This window comes from Bemisia tabaci, chromosome 7 (assembly GCF_918797505.1).
Source record: "Bemisia tabaci chromosome 7, PGI_BMITA_v3".
In the NCBI taxonomy this organism is placed as follows: Eukaryota; Metazoa; Arthropoda; class Insecta; order Hemiptera; family Aleyrodidae; genus Bemisia; species Bemisia tabaci.
Window position 1 is genome coordinate 35,684,388 of NC_092799.1, and position 20,948 is coordinate 35,705,335.

At 37.7% G+C, this 20,948-nt stretch overlaps 2 protein-coding genes across 2 annotated transcripts in view; both read right to left on the reverse strand.

Annotated features, from left to right (window-relative positions):
• mtgo (miles to go) overlaps positions 1–12,410 on the reverse strand; it is a 219,763-nt gene extending 207,353 nt beyond the window's left edge. Inside the window, exons 1-2 of the mRNA XM_019043998.2 lie at positions 12,196–12,410; positions 10,667–10,743 (exon numbers count right to left, since the gene is read on the reverse strand). The gene's annotated coding sequence lies outside the window, so the exon portion shown is untranslated. The remainder of the gene's footprint in view (positions 1–10,666; positions 10,744–12,195) is intronic.
• Positions 12,411–14,136: 1,726 nt separating this feature from the next.
• LOC109032079 (sodium/potassium-transporting ATPase subunit beta-2) overlaps positions 14,137–20,948 on the reverse strand; it is a 66,677-nt gene continuing 59,865 nt past the window's right edge. Inside the window, exon 7 of the mRNA XM_019044016.2 lies at positions 14,137–20,105. Within this exon, the coding sequence (XP_018899561.2) occupies positions 19,996–20,105 (110 nt within the window). The 3' untranslated portion in view covers positions 14,137–19,995. The remainder of the gene's footprint in view (positions 20,106–20,948) is intronic.

A 20,948-nucleotide genomic window follows, 5' to 3' on the forward strand; every position in this document is an offset into this window, starting at 1 on the left:
TAAAATGGGAATTCCACAAAGAACTTTCGAATTTTAGCTTCAAGTTTCCGCGGTGATAAAACTTTTGCTGTTGCCTAGCATGGCCGGATTTACCTACTTGCCGCCCTCTTCTCATTCATTTTGAAACATCAATAAAAACCATCAAGTGAACGTGCCGGAGGGAGAAGGGTGCATAAGACGCGTTCACTCGTGTTGGACACATTTTTTGCGTAAGCCTTGTCAACACTACTAGCAAAAGTTCACGGAACTTCGCGCAGAAGTTAAGTTCCGTAAACCTATCTCTGTGGGGACAAGGCATTTCATTTGTAAGAAATGAACTAAAAAATTAAGAAAGAACAAACATAAATGTGGTTTATTAATTTTAACTTCCGCCGCCGCCGTGCCGCGCTGACCACACTGTGTTTGGCGCAATGCGTGAAGTATTCGTGAAGTCTTGTAGGCACTGTGCGTTTCACGCCGCGCCGACCGACCGCTGTTGACCGTACTGCGTTTGACGCAATGCGTGAAGTATTCATGCAGTCTCGTAGGCGCTAATTTGTGTTACATGCCGACCGCCGCGTCAAGGGCTTCTCCTTTTCATTTCACGTCCTCATCATCATTTCTCTTTGCGCCGCGCCGCTCCAGGCCAAGTTAGGTACGTGTTTGGTTTCTCACTTAACTCAACTAATTAAAGGTGCGCAGTCTTTTGTATCACCGAAATACGACAAAATTAGAAATAAATGAACTCTCAGGAAATGAGAGATTTTGTCACCTTTTCTTGTTTGTAATTTTTTTCTGAATCCGATTTTTTGTACCTGCATTTAAAAAAAATTGCAAAATTTGCCGCCCCCTAATTTTGCCGCCATGGGCCGCGGCCTATGTGGCCACCCCCTTAATCCGGCCCTGTTGCCTAGAATTCAATAAAAAAAAAGCCCCTTGTCTTCCAAGCCCCTCAAATATACTCCTTTCCTGGCCACTACGCAGTCTTTATCGTCTTCTGAAAAATGTCATTTTTCCAGGATGGGTCGTTTTCGAACTGAAGGATTCAATTTGGGTTAGCTGTCTGTATCACCCAACCTTTTAGTCCACGGAAAAGAATGTGGTGCTGGTTAAGCTCAAAACTAATCCTCCCCCCCCCTCTTCCACAAGAATACCTACGACTTGGTTCCATTCTGTTTGGCTCATTGTCAATTTGTATAATCCATTTTCCCGTGAACAATTACAAGTCTTTTATCGGGGGAGTTCAGCGAGATTGACCAGCTGATGCTACGTTGTTGCTTAGCACACTGCCGTGCTAAGGAAGAACGCCGTAAGAACGTTCAAAAGTTGCCAAATTCCCTTGATAAAATATGTATTTTTGATAAAATTCATGCACATTTATCTTCGAAATTGTCAGATATTTTAGACTACATTGCGTACGAAATTATCTCAAAATTTTGGGAAATAATATTCACAATTATCCCAGTTAGATTCGGTTTTTATTGGAAGAAACTTGGCAACGTCTGAAGGTTCATACAGCGTTCTTCCTTAGCACGGCAGCACAGTCATAGCGAGCTTTCCGGACGCACGATGAGCGGGATTCGTTCCTGGATCCGTTGAGAGGTTTCCCCGATCCCTGCCCGATCCGATCCAACCCTATCCAGGGACCAGTGGCTTTGCGATATATATCGATTGGTCTGCCATTCAAACCTACGGAGAAGGATCGATAAACAGGGTGTTCGCGACGAACGCCTACTAATCGATTCTTCACCACAGCTTCCAATGTGGCAATATCGATAATCGATCGTTCGCGCCTCGCCACTGACAGGGACCCGCCTCGCGTGAAAGCTGAAACTTTCCGTTGCTCTCTTTCCTTGTGTGTCACCGACTCGGAGCTCACAGGAGTCGCGGCGCTGAAAATAAAACCCCATCAAAGCCGTCGATCAAGTTCGTGAAGGGGTTGGAGATTTTCAATCGAATCGGCTACCTCTATGGAAAGGTTCACAATGGCGAGGCGTGGATGATCGATTATCGATATTTCCTCATTTGAAGCTATGGGGCCGTCCATAAATAACGTCACCCTAGTAGGGGGAGGATTGTCTAGTGGTTCATGATGGTGGAAGACGGGCAGGGAGGAAAAGGTCAAGTCAAGGATGACGTAGGCTTTCCTGATGGAAAAAAGGCTGAAAATTATTGCTTGAAATTTGACTATATCTACTAATTTTTATCGATGCTCTGCGTTTGCCCCCGAAAGGGGGTGGGGTGGTAGGCTAAGGATGACGTAATTTTTAGGGAGGAAGTCTAGCAGTGGATGACGGTTGGATACGGTAAGGAGGGGGGAGGGGTCGAAATATTGAAAAAAGCTTAAAATAAGGAGCTTGGCTCTCGATTCGTCGATTCAAGCAAAAATCCGATTAAATCAGGAGCATTTCATGTCAATTTTTTTAGAGTCTGGACTTTAGATCCAAGGGACTTTTTTTCCAGTGCACTGGAAAAAAATGTCGCTTGGATCTAGAGTCCAGACTCTTAAAAACATTGACAAGAAAAAATACTCTTGATTCAATCGGATTTTTTGCTTGAATCAAAAGAAAACCGCCTAAATCAAGAGGCTCGGCTCTTCAATTCTAGGAAAAATCGGGTTGAATCAAGAGTATTTTTTCTTGCCAATGTTGTTAAGAGTCTGGAAACCAGATCCAAGCGACTTTTTCTTCCAGTGTTGCGTGGTTTAGCACTTAGGCCATTGAGTCGTTACGAAATTTGACATGGTCCAAATTCATGAACGGCTGTTTGCCCTTCACTGGAAAAAAACACATTGGATCTCGAGTCCAGACTCTTGAAAACATTGACAAGAAAAAACACTCTTGATTCAATCAGATTTTTGCTTGCATCAAAAGGAAATCCGCTCAAATTAAGAGGTTCGGTTGTTGATTTAAGCAAAAATCCTATTGAATCAGGGGTATTTTTTCTTGTCGATGTTTTTCAGAGTCTGGACTCTAGATCCAATGTGTTTTTCTTTCCAGTGTTCAGTAGACTAATTTCTCACATAGGTTCCTAGGATGCGTATGCGGTGGTTTTCATTCGCACTTCGGGACAGTTTTCAGCGATGCTTCGATTGCAAAAATTTCAATTAGAAAACTGTAGGACTGCGTTTTCTTGCCACAGGCAAAGCCCGTTTTCCTCTCTTGATCTACTCGTGCGACTGAGTTTTGAGTTTCCAGGTAAATATTTGCGTGGAGCTCGCGTGTTGAGTAGAGTTCGCGTGCGTCGCCAAAACTGCCGTGCTAGGGAAAAACGACGTATGAACATTCGAATGTTGCCAAATTTCGTCTCAGAGGATACTTATTCTCGAAGAAAGTAATGAATATTTTTCCTTGAAATTTTTGCACTATCTAGATCAAATTACGAACTAAATTCTCTAAAAATTCGGAAGAAAAATACTTAAAAATATGTCCAAAAATTCGTGATTTTTCAAAGGAAATTTGGCAACGCCGGAAGGCACATACGGCGTTTTTCCTTGGCACGACAGAAAATGAAGCTGGTGGCGGCGACGGAAACGACTAATTCCGCGCAAAACTTCCTCTTCACCGCGTATTTTCGCAGTTTGAACCATTTCCTTCGCAGATCCTTCGACTACCTCTTTTTCCCCGATCACTCCTCATTAAAACTGATTTTAAAGACAGCTTGAGAATTAGCGCGAATATTTCTCTTTGAATGTTCGCACACGCGGATTATATTCGAAAGATGCACGGAGAAAAAAGCCTCGTGCGTGGGACCCGAGGTTTAGGTCATATGGATCTCTGAAGTTTTCAGATTGAGCATCTGAACATTTAAGGTCTAGCTGTCGAGGTTCGGATCACACATCTGAAACTTCAGTTCTTAGATCTGAAGTACTTCAGATGTGAGAACCGAAGTTTTTCAGATGTGAGATCCGAAGTTTTCCGGATGTGAAAACCGAAGTACTTCAGATGTAAGAACTGAAGTTTCAAATGTGTGACCCCACCACAGCATCTTGACCTTAAGTGTTCGGATGCTCAATCCGAAAACTTTAGAGATCCATATGAACTAAACTTTGGGTCCCACGCCCGAAGTTTTTTTCTCCGTGTGCAAGGAAACAAACTCTTGCGTTTTTTAGAAATTTTGTAATTGATCAGGAGAGTTTCGGCGACTTTTAAATGCTCTTCAGATTTTTTCTTTGCGTGAGACTCCTTAGACATCTCGGAAGCAGTTTGTTATGAGATCACTTTCAGAAAAAATTCTCGATGGCGAGGATGCAGAAAACGTAACTAGGTAGATTGGGAAGTTTCAAAAATTTTAATTGTTTTTTTTACTTTAGTTGGTCGTTTGTTTATTGATAAGAAATTAGCGTTATTTTTTTAAATGTCCACTGGAGATGTTGTATAGATTGTCGAGAAATCAGTGAAAATTCAAAGAAATAATGATCATAATAGTTTTCCCGGAAAGAAATAAATAAATTAAGAAATCGCAAAACGAAATGCGTGTTTTTTACTTTAACCAATAATATTTGACCAAGCTAGGAAAGAGGAACTTAAAAGTGAATGCAAATTTTTTACAATGCAGGATAAAATCACGCGTCTGAAATTAAAATTACATAAATGGGTGAATTACTCGGATTTCCCTTTTTAAGCAAATTACTTTGAAATACGCAAAATTTCCTATGATTAGACACACATTTCTCGATGTCAGCGATCGATGCTGCAACAATCATTTTCCAGTGACAGCAAATCTGAGGCTTTAATGCTTTACAATTAAAACTCACGTATTCAGTGTTATGTACCTTCGAAAAGGGTATAAATACGGTTGAAAAAATCATACACGGGAAAAAATTAATAGGCATATTGCAGAACGACGGTCACAACGCGTGCGAGAAGTAACATGAACGTTGAAAAAAAATTATTAGGAAAGGGAGGAAAGTGGGAAGTCAATCAAAAACCATGACCAAGTAGACGAAGTACGAGGTGCTCATTAATTGTTGGCAATTTTTGACTTATCAACGCACTGCGACTTTCTAAGATTAACGCAATTATTGTGTCTCTCGAATTTTGCGAGTAGTTGGTTCAGTGAGCGCGCTAAAACGAAAAGAACTGCGCGAGATAAAGGGGTCATTATAATTTTTGTTGGGGTTTAGATTAACGAGTTTGAAATCTTTCGGAGTGCCTAAAGGGCTTTTTTTTATCGCGGATCAGGGTGGATCGCAGTGAAACGCACTGGATCGGAATCCTGAGTGATCCGGACCGATCCAAGTGTTCCAAGTGATAAAAAAAATCCAAACTTGGAATTTGGTTCGATTTGTTATTGTTTTGATTTTTGGGGACGGCAACTTCCTCGCATTAGGTTAGGATCACAGGGATCGCGAGCTCGCCCCACCTCGGAAGAGCAATCCAGCGTTCCATCCTGATCCACCTGGAACGCTTGGATCACGCTGAGGAACGGAATAAAAAAATACCGATGTTCATCGCGATCCACCGCGTTCCACTGCGATCCGCATAAAAAAAAGCCCTCTACTAAAATAGGGTATTATACTTATGTTTGATACTTATTCACTGGAAAAAAACACATTGGATCAAGAGTCCAGATTCTTAAGAACATCGATAAGAAAAAGTACTCTTGATTCAATCAGAATCTAGGTTAAATCAAGAACCAAGCCTCTTAATTTAAGCGGATTTCGTTTTGATTCAAGCAAAAATCCGATTGAATCAAGAGTATTTTTTCTTGTCAATGTTTTCAAGAGTCTGGACTCTAGATCCAATGTGGTTTTTTTTTTCCAGTGATAAATTTTCAATGTAAAAATTAGTATTTCATCTATTGCTTTTTATGGCAGCCTACGTTGCCTACTGGGTTTACACAGAGCAGGCCGGTCAGAAGTCTGAATGAGTCCAAAACGCTCTTAGTATACAATCATATTAAAATGAATGTAAGTCGGTAAACTTCTCATGGCCGCTTTTTCTCGAACACCCTATATATGACAGAAATATTAATCCGCAAATGCTATGCTCAAAACGAGGGAGTGCGCAGGGCAAAACTAATTGAAGCAACTATTACTCCTCTTAAATCGCTTAAATTGCCTGATCACAAAATTGGTGGCGAACTGGACCGAACGATCTCAGAGCACTCGATGAGAGTATAACATCAATTCGCGAGTGCTTCGCTCAAAGCGAATACACAGGGCAAAACTAATGGAGGCGACTATTACTGCTCCTAAGTCGCTCATATTGCCTAATTTAAAAATTGAAGGCGAACTGGTATGAACGATTTCAGAACAGTCGATGAGAGTGACATCAATTCGCGAGTACTTCGCTCAAAGCGAATGCACGGAGCCAAACTACTGCAAGAAATTATTGCTGCTCCTAAGTCGCTTAAATTGCCTGACTGCAATATTGAAGGCAAGCTGGACCTAACGATTTCGGAACACTCGATAAGGGTGCTATTGACCCGCGAATACTCCGCTCAAAGCGAAGACGCAGGGCAAAACTAGTGGCAGCAACTATTACTGCTTCTAAGTAGCTCATATTGCCTAATTTAAAAATTGAAGGCGAACTGGTATGAACGATCTCGAACACGCGATGAGAGACTGGACAGTGGACATAAAAGGACTCGAGGTTATGTTTGAGGTTACGATCGGACTGGAGCCGTGAAACAATGATGGATGAGAGATGGGAAGAATGATGTAGCCTTTAAATGAGTCTGTTGGTGCGAAAAAAGAGGGTGTTGGCGGGAGGTGGCGGCCGACGGATTTCGCTCTTTGCACATTCGCGTCACGTCCAAGTTTCAGACTGCACCACCCTCGCCGCCCCCGCCCCCACATCCACCCCCACCCCCGACTCATCTCTCGCGGGGCATTTCCACCACTCCCACGGAATACCGGCGCAGCTTCGCCCGAGTGCCATTTACACGATTGCGTGGAGGAAAAACGGCGCATGCGCATTCCAACGAAATCAAATCTCTTATGCACGGTGCGAATCTCCTCTAAAAACACCGCAATGGGTCAGTTAAGCTGGTCACAGAATCGTGTCTTGATGCTTGATTCTTGTAGCTCAACTAAAAATAATAAAATCTGTCAAAACAGATTTTTTCGTTCAGTTTTAACCGAGATTTCGTGCTTGGTTTCTTCTACCATGCTTTCATCAGTCAGTGATGCACACATTTGCACTTGTTAATCACTGTAAATCTCGGATGAAAGCAAGGTGAAAGAAACCAAGGATGTCACTACCATGGTGAATGACGTCATAAAGTGACTTTTTCAAAGCGCGGTAACTCGTGAGAGAGTTGCTATTTGTACTCTTTTTCGCCTGATCCACAAGAATCAAGCCTCGAAACACGATTCTGTGACCAGCGCAACTGACCCATTGTGCATAGAGAAGTGTCGAATCCCCGAAAGTAAAGGTTCCCGCCTACTGCCAAGAGGCTAGTAAAGGGTCTCTCTTAGCCTCTGCCTAAAACTGATGTAGCGATCCAAGAGCAGCACGGAAAGGCAATAATCTCTCACATAAGGATTGCATTTTGCAAAAAAGAACCAGGAGCATTGCAATGTTACTAAGATTATGCAGCTCCTTTTGTCTCTAAAAAAACCTGATTATCTATAAAAAGTTTCTATTTTACTTGCTAAAAACTGTAAAAGGACAAAAATTTCCTTGTAAATTCCATATTTTTCCAGGATTTCAATAGTTATATTACGATGCATGAAGTTGCACAATCTTAGCAACATTGCGAAGCTCCCGGTTCCTTTTAGCAAAATGCTATCCATATAGATGCTCTACGAGAGACGGCGGGAAAAATGGCGTTTTTTGATTGGAGGATGCTCTCGGTGAGGGACGACCACGGCCACGGTCGCGAGGACGATGACGCGGACGCGACGTGACGTGAGAGGCGACAGACGGATCCGCGCTCACTCAACTCGACAGCCACGCCTGCGCACCCACCACTCAACGCAACGTTAGTTAATGCCAATCTCGACTCGCCAAAAACGACTTCTCCTCTTGTTTCCGCTCTGTTTCCAGGGGTAGAAAAACCAGAGGCCAAATTTCGTCGGTTCCCCACCGGTACTCAGATATCCGTGCGACTAAAGAGCGAAACCAAGTAGCTTCTTTTCAGTGGCGTGGCGTCCTTTGCGATACATCGATTGATCTGTCATTCACACCTATGGAAAAACATTGATGACCGGAGTGTCCGAACTGAACACCTTAGTAATCGATTCTTTACCGCAACTTCAAATAGGGAAACATGGATAATCAATCATTCATGCTTCGCCACTGCTGCTTTTGCGATCTTGAAGACTTACTGTCATTCTTTATTATTTCCTTGAAAAACTAGTCAACATAATTTCTTGAAAACTTTCTTGGATTTTCTTCTCTTTTAGTAGAATATTCTGTATAGGTTCAACACGGAGGAAAAAACTTCGTGCATGGGACCCGAAGTTGAGGTCATATGGATCTCTGAAGTCTTCGGATTGCGTATCTAAAAACTCCAGCTGCCGAAGTTCAGGTCGGACATCGAGGAACTTCGGTATATACCGGAGTACTCCAGATGTGTGACCCGAACCCTTCGGTATATATCGAAGTACTTCAGATGTCTGACCCAAACTTCGGCAGCTGAACCTCAAGTTTTTAGGTACGTGATCCGAAAACTTCAGAGATCCATATGACATTAACTTCGGATCCCACGCACGAAGTTTTTTTTCTCTGCCCTACCTGCCTGACCTAACGTAACCTGCAATCCCGCATTTTTGGCACACCTGAGGGAAAAAAACCTCTCTGAACTCTATGCTTCGCTGGAAGAAATTACCAATATTCAACGGGGCCCACGATTTTTCTCTGACACGAAACTGAAAATGAACTTCCAGGAAAAATCTTCCAATCAGCAAACTAATCACGCAATACCAGACGTTTCAACACTGTGACTGGGAATATGAAGTCGTCACAACTTTCACAAACGGCTGTCACAAGCCTTGGAGAAAAAAGCATGATCTGAAATCCTGAGTATTTTTACTGCAGTAAAAGATTTATAGGCCCTTTGTTTGAAATGCATGATCGCATAGATTCTTTGATTTATTTGCTTGTATATTGCAGAACAAAGGCATCATAATTTTTTTGCAAAAAATGCAGCTGATTCAACTCAAATATATCTGTAAGGTAGTTAACCAGCACATTAAAATGAAATCAGGTTAATTGTCACATTTAAGAAGGCACATTAGGGAAAAAATTAAAAGTAGAGCGTCAATAAAGTGGTAAATAAAAAGATTGAAAGCTGTGAGAGGCGCCATGTCCTTTGGTTTGAGATTTATACATTGGCACCCACTCACTTTGAGCATCAATTACTTGAATAATTTCATAGGTTCATGCTAAGTAGTACCAAAACTGAAGCAGGAGAAAATAAATTTTCTCCACACATGGAGAGAAAATGTATTCTTTTTGAAACTAGATAGATTCCTAAATTTAATCACCGTATTCTTCTTTTTGAAGGAAAAAAATCTCCTCCAGAGTCTTTAAAGATTATCAGAACTATGCCTTGAAAATCAGAAACGACAAAAAAAGGCAACATATATCTGATAAACAGAAATCAATACTTAAATGAATGCTTAGAACAAATTTGAGGACTCTTGATATTTCAACCTACTCATGGTCGGGTTACATCCGTAATCTACTATTCTTTTCTCTTCTTCTCTCCAGAGTAACAAATTATTTCTGCACATAGCACAGAAAGATACAATTCTAATCATTTTTTCAACAAAATTAAGTTAGTGGATGGCATTTTAACAGCTCGAATAGCAGTTTTCCATAAATAAAAAATTTGATGTCTCTGGCCATCAAAAATAAGGAGGTAACAGAAGAAGTGTGCGCAAGCAGAAAATCATTACCTTTGTAAGATTTTGAGGAAAAGTCTCCGAATATTGAAAATTAAGACACCCCTTCTTATTAGAGAGATACAAACGTTTCTCTAGGAATGGATAAAGAGGGAGGCGAGTTTAAGAATAAATAAAATGAGTGACAATAGTTAGATTCGAAACAGCTAATCCTAGAAATTGGCTGAAGGTTATCTAAAACTGCTCATGTTATTTTTCATGAGAACTTTGGCCTTATTAGGGTATTCAAATCTTGAACATTTAAGAAGCCTCTAGTATCCTTAGATATGGGCCCTGGACAACCATTCAGCCTATAAATGGAAACTTTAAAACTGTATTGCCTTTTGTTTTGTGCAAAGTTCTTCCCTGAACATTATTTATGAAAAATTAAAAAAAAAAGAAAAAGAAAGAAACTGAGAGCTTGGGAGCAAGCTGTTTAAGAATTTTTTTAAATTGAATTTGTTGCAGGTTTTTTTTTTTTTTTTTTTTTTTTTTTTTTTTTTTTTAATTTATTTGCTGATATTGTTACAGATATGTGAAGAGAAGAAAATCGGAATCTTCTTTTTGAATACCACCTTGAGACATTTGCCTTTGAGGACCGAAAGTTTCAGACGCACCTAGAAACTTCCTTGATTTGAAATCTTCCTGAGACTAACATCAGTAAGAGTATTTCAATCATGTAAAGAGGTTCTGAAGAGCTTCCAACCCATATCAGTTTCATAATGCGTCTAAGAATTCCAGCCAAAATCACAGTTTTCTGACTTCCAAAACATGTTTCGTCTAAGAGGATAAGAGCCACTAAGAATATTTCTAAGGAAGTAAAAGTAAATCTATAAGAAAATAAAAACTTACCGATTGAAATCCTCCAAAAGATTCAGTGGGAGGTTCCACTACAAAACTAAAACCGAACTACCGCCTTCTACAAGGGTCTGGAAAATGTAAAGAGGAAAAAAAATACATGAAAAATAGACAGATACTCGCAAAAACACTTTTTTTAAAGAAAGTTGCAAAAGATAGAAAAATAAATTTTAAGAAAGATGATGAGAAACCACAAACCACTGGAGAGATGAAAAATGTTTGCACCTATGATTCTCTCTCGCAATAGTTTGGCTTTTGATTAAACAACACGGCCAAGATTGAACCAAAAACTATGATCAGCAGATTGTTTTCTTGAAAATCCCGATGTAGTGAAATTAGAACTTACTTGACACAAAATTTTATGAGAACCACTATACCTATTTCAACGTCAAGGATGTCATAATCAGGGGTATGTAAAATAGGTATAAACAAAAACCAAAAAATCGCGTCACAGCATGAAATCAGATTTGGCCCAGGAATGGCCCCGGGGCGTTCTTTGACCAAGATACACAATTTTGCAGTTTCATCAACTTAATGTTGTTTCTATAGTGTGTCAGAAATGTTCGAATCCTCATAATGCGTAACTGTCTACACAGTTAAATGGACAGAATTACAAAATGAGGGATTAATATTTCTGGCTTATCCATAAAAGTAAATACCTACATGGGAGAATGAAAGGCTTGAATGTTATTTCTAAAATAAGCTAGAATGAGGAAATCATAGGTAGCTCTTCACACAAGATGCTGATGGTAAAAATTCATCAAAACTGAACTTGAGACGAAGTTCGTTCCAAATAAGTTTAGTACCTGCTTATTGAGTGTGACAAGCAATCTGCTGTCTTCATTGAGACATCAAAAATAAATGCATGAACTTCTGCCATTGTGCAAAAGGAGGTAGATGTCTTAGGCTGGGACACTAACTAGGTTCAAAAGTTATTAGGAAGATGAGGAGCAAATTGGCAGCTGTCTTTGAAACAAGACCCACAACTTCCGTTCCAACTGCCATTAGTGGAACATGCTTACAATGAGCTAGGTTCATATCTTCGAAGTTAAACTTATTCATATCTTACTGCATTATTACGACCATCAGTAAGATCTGAGAGGATATGACTTCCGGGCTACATTCAATTAAAGAAGTTTCCAGATGCATCAATTGGCGACAGAAAATGTACCTACAGTAAGGTTGGTCAGAAAAATATGACCAATGAAAATAACTAGTGAGATGCTGGGTGATATGGTGAGTAGTGTCCAAAACAATCTGCATATCACTCAGAATATTGATAAGGCTCATGAGACAAACAGAAAGGTAAACAAACAGTTCTGAGAATTGACACATGAGACACCAAGACAGTATGTCAATCATTTCAGCCCTCCTGCTTGAAAGGGGGCATTTTGCAATTCCGTACCATTTAGTTGGTGCAAGGGGGCTACATCCTGTATAAGTTGCATTAAACAAAGAGGAGCTTCGTTCGCTCTACAAAGGCACGATAGAATCCAGACATATGTGATCGTAAAACAACGTACCTGTCAAAATTAACGGAAAATACAATGCTTTTGAACACTTGGAAGTCGCGAAGAAAAGTTCGATACGAGATGGCTGTAAACGAGCAAACAACGAGTTTCGGAAACCGATCAGACCAAAGGATTTGTTAAAAATTACTACGTGTCTCCCGGTAATAAAACGCAGTAAATTCATAAAATTCCAGTATGTCAAAGCTCAAGACACAGTTTACACGCAGCCACAAGTCGCCATTCAAGTTATTGATTATTTCTTCGTAGACAAAAATTACACTATCAGCTTTCAGTTTTAGAAATGTCACAGATTTAACCTTCCCATTACTGCAAAAATTCAAGTTTGATGACAAAAAATGTCATTTTTTAATTCTAATTATATCGTATTGAGGTAAAATCTAAGTATTATAATATTTTCCTCTACAGGAATGGTCAGCATCAGCATATAACTGAACTCGAATTATTCTGGGTCTTTTTAGTAATGTTGGTAGCAATGGAAATTCCATTAGCAGAGAGTGGCGCTATTATTTGAATCTTGACATTTTCATTCGAAAACCTTCTTTGACTCCTTGATATGCATACCTACACCTAAATCCTCGATCATTTTTTTGCAAATGCGTCGGGTTATTTCTCCTTAAAAATTGTTGTAGCTAGATGCAGGAAAAATACTTGTATGGTCTTGTTCATGCAGGGTAAACCCTCTTTAACTTTACTTCTCTGCTTACCTATACACCTCCATTGCCAGTGAGAGGAGACGAGGATAGGAAAAGTTTTCTTTTTCAGCATTTATCTAAAAGAGACAATTTCACGTTTTCTTAGGAAGTGGCAGAAATTTGTATTGCTTTATGACAATACATTCGTTGATATTTGCTGTTAAAATGGTGAACCATAAGCAGGAAAGCTGAAAAAAAGTGGCTGAAAGAGAAAAGCTTGACCATCAGCAAGACATTGATATTGATACCATCAGACGGCAGCTCATTTCACCATTCATCATTTCACACTGTCATCCTCATCATTTTGTAATTTATACTCTTCTCTTTCCTTGCTGTATTTTTTTCTTTTTTTTTAAAGGAAGCAATCTCATTACCACAAAAGTAACATGAACCTCACAAAATAAGTTCCTTCATGCTTTGTTCAGGATCTTTTTCTTTACTTTCAACACAGAAATTCACTGAACAAAATTTCTAGAATACTATGTTGATTTTTCTTCTCTACGTGAAGAATATTCTGAGCATATTTCAGCCATGATGTTGATTTGGTCTCCTTTTAAAAAATAAAATAGGAGCGAAGGTTTAAAAACTTTGCAACTGAAATTCGCATTTTTGGAGTTCACCATCGATGTTTATCACATTAATGAATTTCATAAGTATAAAAAAATCACGATTCATACCTGTTCAAAAACTAAAAATACCGTATAGATATTCTATTTATTTTTATTTTTTCATAAGTTTTGCTACTTTGCCAATCTGGTAATCCTACTTATTCTTGGATCTTGTTTAGCAAAAATAGAACCAGCGATTACAGTGCTTTCAAAATCGTGGAACTTCTCCTTTTCTTTTAAAAATACTTAATATAGGTATGTACAGTGTTAAAATTTCCACAATTATTTTCCATTAAAATTAACAATTTCTTGGTGGGAAGCCAATTCTACTCACTTAGGTATCTGAGAGATTTTTTAGATAATTATGGAAAGGCAACATTTTTACAATACTGTAATAGCGCTAGATCCTTTTTGCTAAATGCAATCCTCTTGAAAATGAACTTTGATACTTCCGAAAAAAGATTTTGGATCTTTTTTTTTTTTATTTATTTATTAAACATATCGACCTCCATACAGAAATAAGATATTTAGGTGTAACTTGTAAAAATAGATAACGATTATCGACTAAAAAAATATACAGTTGTTGAGTCTTTTTTCTAAAGATTTTTGATCAAGATAAATTAAAAACAGCATTTTAATTTATAGGAGATTTTATTAAAAAAATAATTTATAAAAATTCAAACAAGTGTCCGTAGGTACAAACATAATCATTATCTGTTTTGTTTTCCTTCACTTGATGGGCTTACACAACGAAACATTTTGAAAAATCTCCAAATAAGGTACAGCAACAATTCTTTCGCAAAGAAAATAAGCTTCAGCAAGGCTACATCAAATATTTCGATACAAGAAGAAAATAAAATCTGGTTGTACTGCTTTCGGGTGCCATCTTATAACAAATTGATAGTAAAATTACAAATTGATTCAAAAAATTCCGAGAGAGGCGAAAAATGCATCGAATTGAACATACCCTGGATACCTACTTACAACATATAGTTAAAAAGTGGAGCAATCTTGCTGTTTATTCACAAGGCTCCATCACATTTAAAAGGTCTCTTTCCCAAAGCTTTTGAGATGCAATCCTTAACTTCTACGTGACCTACTTGTTTCTTAAATGAGGCAGTTCTAGTGTTTGCAGGTAAATACCTACGCAAATAGATGATTATTTGAAAGTCAAGGTTGTGGTAAGTGAAAGTGCCAGGGGTAAAAACTCCACCAAAGGAGCGATTTCAAGATGGGGAGTTTCTCTAATATCAATATTATCTTTTCTAAAAAAATTATTCCTATTCAAGGACAGTTTTCACCTTTTTATAGTAAGAGTAGGTAAAAAAACTGGTTTCTGACTCTATTGCATGGCCTGTGAAAAATTCGAAATCAAACATTAGAATGTAATTTTCCATAACTTTCTCTTTTTACTTGAAATTCTTCCACTGCATGATCATAATTACAATACAATATTGCTAAAACCACTAAGATAAATACTTAAGCAAACTGCGGAGTGTATGAATTGAATGAAAAAAAAAAACCATTAAGGACTGTTAAAAGCATCATTATGAGAAAATTTTATGAAAATTAGATTAAAAGAACCTTGCACAAGTGAGGGTCTACTAGCACTTGATACGTTTTGATGAAATTTAAAAGGCTCAACATAGGTCAAAGCCAAAAACTTAGATGATTCAGTCAGGAAGGGGCCAATATATTCGCAATTGAACATGCCGATGCTTTTACAATCTTGCTTGGATGATTACGTGTAGGCTTTTCTGTCAGAAACATCGTGCCCTTTACTTACTTCCCCTGCATGAGAAAATTACTTTTCGGATTTGACCAGTAGCACGACGAGGAGCTCGTCAGCTTCCTCATCTTGAAATGAACGGCATTGAATTGCACAACATGTTATTCTCAATCCTCCTCGGCCCTGCTGTCCTTCTTTAATTTCCCAACTGCCTCTTTCAGATGCATGTTCCATTGCAAATACTATAGCTCCTACCCGACATTATCACCTAATTTTTTGGCTTTGATCTAGTGATAAAATTTATGCTGACCCGCTTAAAAATTTCATCGGAATGTACTAAGAGGCAGTAAACCTCCTCCTGTATGCAGGGTTCTTAGGAAATCACGTCAAGTTTTGCCACAATATTACAAATTAATTTATTTTCAAAATCGTATGTGATGAAATGTTTTGCAAAAAGATGTGGCTATGTGTCTTATTATGTGTAAGAGCTCTTGACATTTCAAAATTTATTTTTAGGGTCCAGAATTCTTTACATTCATCATATCAAACTGTTCTGCATTAAACATGCAAGTACCCATTAAAAACTATCGTCAATAACAGCATTAACGTCGTAAGTCTCCATCAGAGTTAAGATGAATGACAAACTCCCTTTTCACAAATTAAAACTGGGCAGTGATATTGCAGCCAACATTAAATTAAAGTGGCGTTACTTAAAAATAGATCAAGTATGGAGTCTTTCAAAACATTAAGTAGAAGAGAAAGGAATAAGCCTTCAGTGATTGAGAAACAAAACTTTTGCGATCGATGAAAAACGTGCATTTCCAAGCAAAGCGACTATCGCAACTAATCCTAACGCACATTTGATCAGAAATTAGTTTAATTTTTGTTTCACTCCATCTCTAGTCCAAAGGTTCTTAATGTTTCTCCTTGCAAGGATTCAAAAAATAAAGGAAGATTAAGTGCTTTGTTCATTATGAATACTATCCACACACAGAGAGAAATTAAATGGTGTACTGAAACTAACAGTGTTAATCATGAATTGCGGGTGAAAAAAATGCTGAGCGATGGTGCATTGATCTAAAAATTTAGCAAGTTGAGTTTAAAGTATCCTGGGCAAAAATGCAAGTTGAAACAAATTTGTTTGTTTTTGTCATATAACGATTGTAAAAATCAGTCAAGCGATCAAATATGTAGTTATCTTTTTCTCTGTTGAAACTAAACAAACATAAAAAAAAGTTTTAAAATAGTGACAATTCTCAGAGTATAAAGAGTTCATACAGGGGAGCGAACGGTAATGGTGGTATTCGAAATTAAGGAACGACTCCTTCAGTTACAAGACAAAACAGTATATAAGGAAAAAAGTCTTCGCTTAAACATTGACACGGTGCAAATTACTCAAAATAATCTATTACAATTAAGTACAGCGGGTTTAAAAATTAAGTAAGTTTTAATGTGCAGGATTAAACAAACCATAATTTTAACCTCGTTAATTAAAACCGCTAACCTTCTATTTTCATCTTTTGAGCAATGGACAAATGGAGAGCGAAGTTAGATTGAAACTCACTTTGCGATTGAGAAAGCTGAAAAATGATTGAAAAAGTTATAAAATGACAAGTTAGAAGCTTTACCAACTTGATACTTTGCTTGCCGACCCTAACTTATGTGTAAGGTTGAACTGCAAGAAATTGAAACGAATTTGAGACCGAAAGGATGCCTCTACAGTTGAGAACAATTAAAACAGTTGGAAATAAAATTATGGCTTGCTTAAATTCTAATTTTTTTTTACGAACACAATGATTCCTAATCCTACGACTTAATACTGGCGGGGCGAGGAGATTTCACTGATGGTTAGCGTAAAAATCATTCAGAATAAGATAGTTTTTCTCTTGGAGTAGCTTTGATCCTTTTTAGATGCCCTAACGCCTATGCTGACCAATTTTTCTTCTAATTTGACAAAAAGTTACACTTGTATATACAGTTATCTACTTGATAATAAAACCAAACTAAACGAGATAACACTAGCGTAGAGTACATCCTACATATTAGCGCTAAAAAGGAAGATATTTTATAAGGCTGAGGGAACTGCGTAACAGATGGCGGCGCTTCGAATGGATTTGACATACATTAGAAAAGATACATATACCTGCAATAAGCTGCTAATTTTATTTACATCTAATGACTCGCCTTTCTTTTGAAAATTTAATAGGGCGAGAAATCCCTCGAATCAATACAAAAACAGGAGATACAAAATGAATGAGGGAATAGTAGATAAACATATTAAAGAAAAAATTAAACCAAAACTTGCCACTCAGGCAGCGATCAAAACAAATCATAAAGGAACCAACATTTCTACCCATGACAGTAGACCAAAAAGCACAGCAATGGAGGCTGAAAGTGCTACAACTAGAAAAATAAATCACACAGAATTCTAGGAAATAACATGATGCTTTCCATGTCTCACATTTATTAAAAAAAGCCTGCTATTAAACACTATCCTTCATGCAGATGATTTAAACTGCCCTCACTCCAGTGCTGAAGTCTCAGTGAGTGATTGTGATGTTTCTTTGATTGATTGGTAAGACACAAGACACCTCTATATGTTGGTTCCTCTACAGACACACATCATAATAAAATAACCAAATCAGAGTGCAAATTTCACAAAATTCTCTTGAGATCAAATTTAAAATTAACGATATAGTCCAAGCACTGATACTTCCTTGGTCCAGATTAAATCCGTGAAACTTTGTAGTTCACAAACTATCTTGCTTTGATTTCAAATATCACAGATTCAAAATTTTAATGGATAAAATTTCTTGCAGGTTCTTACAATGAATATTAGGAATTAAAATCCATGCACAAGCAATAAAAAAAAAAATTAAACTGGTATCAGCTTTCATATTCCCACTTGATCACTCTGATTTGGTTACTCTTTGCACTCGCACTGGTGACTTTCACCGAAGCAAACCTCTGAACCAATAACAATAATTTATAGGAAGAAAATTCTTTTTTATTCTCCTCAACTGCAGGAGTTTTTGGACTAGCACTTTCGTTACAATCTCACAATGTATCATAAAATAAACAAAAAATAACAGAAGGATCCATCTCACTTTCTTTGATTGAAAATGGTAACTTCCTTATTATCCTTTAGAATCCACAGAGGGATTTTCCTTTATACAAGGAGGCTCTTCATATCAAAATCAACAAATTATGGCTTACTCTTACGCAAACTTTCACTCAACAAAACAACACTTTTTAAAAGCTTAAGATCGTTTTATGATGGAAGGCAGTCAACAGTCATAGAAAATATGAGCGGTGGTCAATCAAGCTGTTGGAAATTCTGCTCACAATTGCCATAAAGAAATGTTGAATGAAAACTTGTTCTTCTGTTCATTTCTATAATTGTTTCCACAATAGTATGGTAGTAGTAGTAGTGTGAGTTGTAGTCGCAATGAGTTAAATTGATCGTTTTACATTTGAGATGGATTCCATGAAAATTATTCAATGCCTGACAGCCCTGACAAAGGCTGGTGAGTTAAGTGGTGAGGAAGCAAGGACAATACTTTTGAAACACCCCTCTCAAAGCTTGACATTCTATATAGTCTACAGATATGTAACTTTGTCAATCAGCCTGTTTCTTTGGATTGGTTCAAAATTTACATACAACCAACGACTGTGAACCATCTTGGGAAAAAAATTAGCAAAAGTACAAATATTTCTGCGTCAAAAAATTGCCCTTTCAGAATTAGTGTCATTCTTCGGATCCATCGAAAAACTATGTTAATTTCTGCTGAGAGCAAAAGCTTGCATGTTTGTAATACCATATCATGTCCAACAATACTTGACAATCATTCATAAAAAAATAGAGAATAGTAAATCAATAGAATGCTCAAGATGATGGTACTTGACCGGATCCATTGAGCGGAGATATCTAATCCATCTACATCTAGAGATTTGAAAAAACTCGTACCTCATAAAACAAGTTCATATGGAGATATGATAGTCTCCAAATTTCTTTAGGTGAATATTTCCTACTTTAAGCCTTCAATTATAGGAAACGATACAACATTTCTTTTGCAAAAGTTGAGGTATACTCGGAACTCAAAGTGTATGAAAAGTTTTTCCACTTTATTTGGTGAAAAAACGGGGACCTTGACTAGGGGAGGGGGGGGGAGCATGAGCTCGAGGAATACCTCTCTCTAAAATTTTTAGGTCCCCTACCTTCCTGAGCGCAATTTTATTTAAAAAAGTTATTACAACTTTTCAATGGAATTCAGACCAAAAGTTCCATTTCAGTCATAATAAAAGGAAGTTAGCCGTGCCCCCCTTATGAAACTTGGCAACAGCCCCATGTCAGATTTTGATTTTGTTCTATCTAGTTTAGGCAGCACCTAATTTTAGAAAGTTATATAACGTTTGTTACTTTAAATAATATTCATAGACAAATCAAATTTGATCTTCAGGATGCTCCATCAGAATTAAGACCGGCAATTTGTACATGAACTCTTAGCATGTAGAAAAAACGATAAAAGAAAAGAAAAACAAAATTGACAAAGTAATACAGACTAATTAACACTTTTAGGAGGGTAAACGAGATTAAGTACATACATAGGAAAAATTGAATGATCCATGATGGTTCAAGTTAGGGTCTATGACAATGACTTGAACAAGAACGGTGGGGACTTCCTCCGTTCCAGACAAAGCGACGAGATGCCTAGATTAACAAGTGAATTCAGGTCATGAGAATGGCTCTCTGACGAATCTCTTAATCTATAAGAAGCTCAAAATGCACAGAGCCCTCTCTGTGGTGGAGACTTTTCCTGTAAATGATGTTCTTCGCCCAAGCGCGGCATTCTATGTTGATAAGATTATTCACTGAAAAATAAAATTAAAACCAACCTTTAGATGCAAGAATTTAAAATCTATTTGAATCTTTTCTTTTTAAAGGTATTTCATTACAGTAGAAACATTTTGAGAGCATTATGAACCGAGGAGCAGGATGTTGAGAAAGATGAAGGGGCAATGTCACCTTCATGATAATAAGGGCCCTCAGACGCTCCTGAAAATGTGACCGGCCAGATGAATAAGATCCTTGACACACTCAGGAGAGCTACTTTTTTGTGTATGTGTGTGTAAAATTGAAAAATACAAATTTACATTTTTAACAGGTAAAACCAAAGGATTTTGAAGAATTAACCTGATTTGTCAAAGGCTATGATTTTGAAACAAAGATTCTTTCTTTGAAACTTTTACAGGAAATTACTATTCAAAGTTCAATCATACCAACGTTAAAAATCAGCAAAAACTTATCCCTGCTATTCCAAAAGCTTAATTAGCTATCCACATTAGAAATTCCTGCCAAAAAGTGACAAATTGCTCAAAATCATTGTTTTTGGCAGCTAATTTAAATGAAACTTGTCATTTGTTGTTCATTAAAGAGGGATTACCACTAATTTTGATGCCCCTGACTTATCTCTTTCGAAACAATCCCTGCCAACATTGATTCATTTATGCCCATTCCACTTCAACTGGAAAAAACTAGTTTTGAACTCCTTGGGGTAAATTCCATGCAGCTTCATGAAATTATTCTCCTGCAGCACCGCTATTTAGTCAAACTGCAGACATTTTTGGTGTTTTCAAAACAAGTCCGTGTTAATAGGTCTGCGATTCGATTATTAAAGATCAGTTAGCTTTTCTAGATATGTCAAACAAAATTTC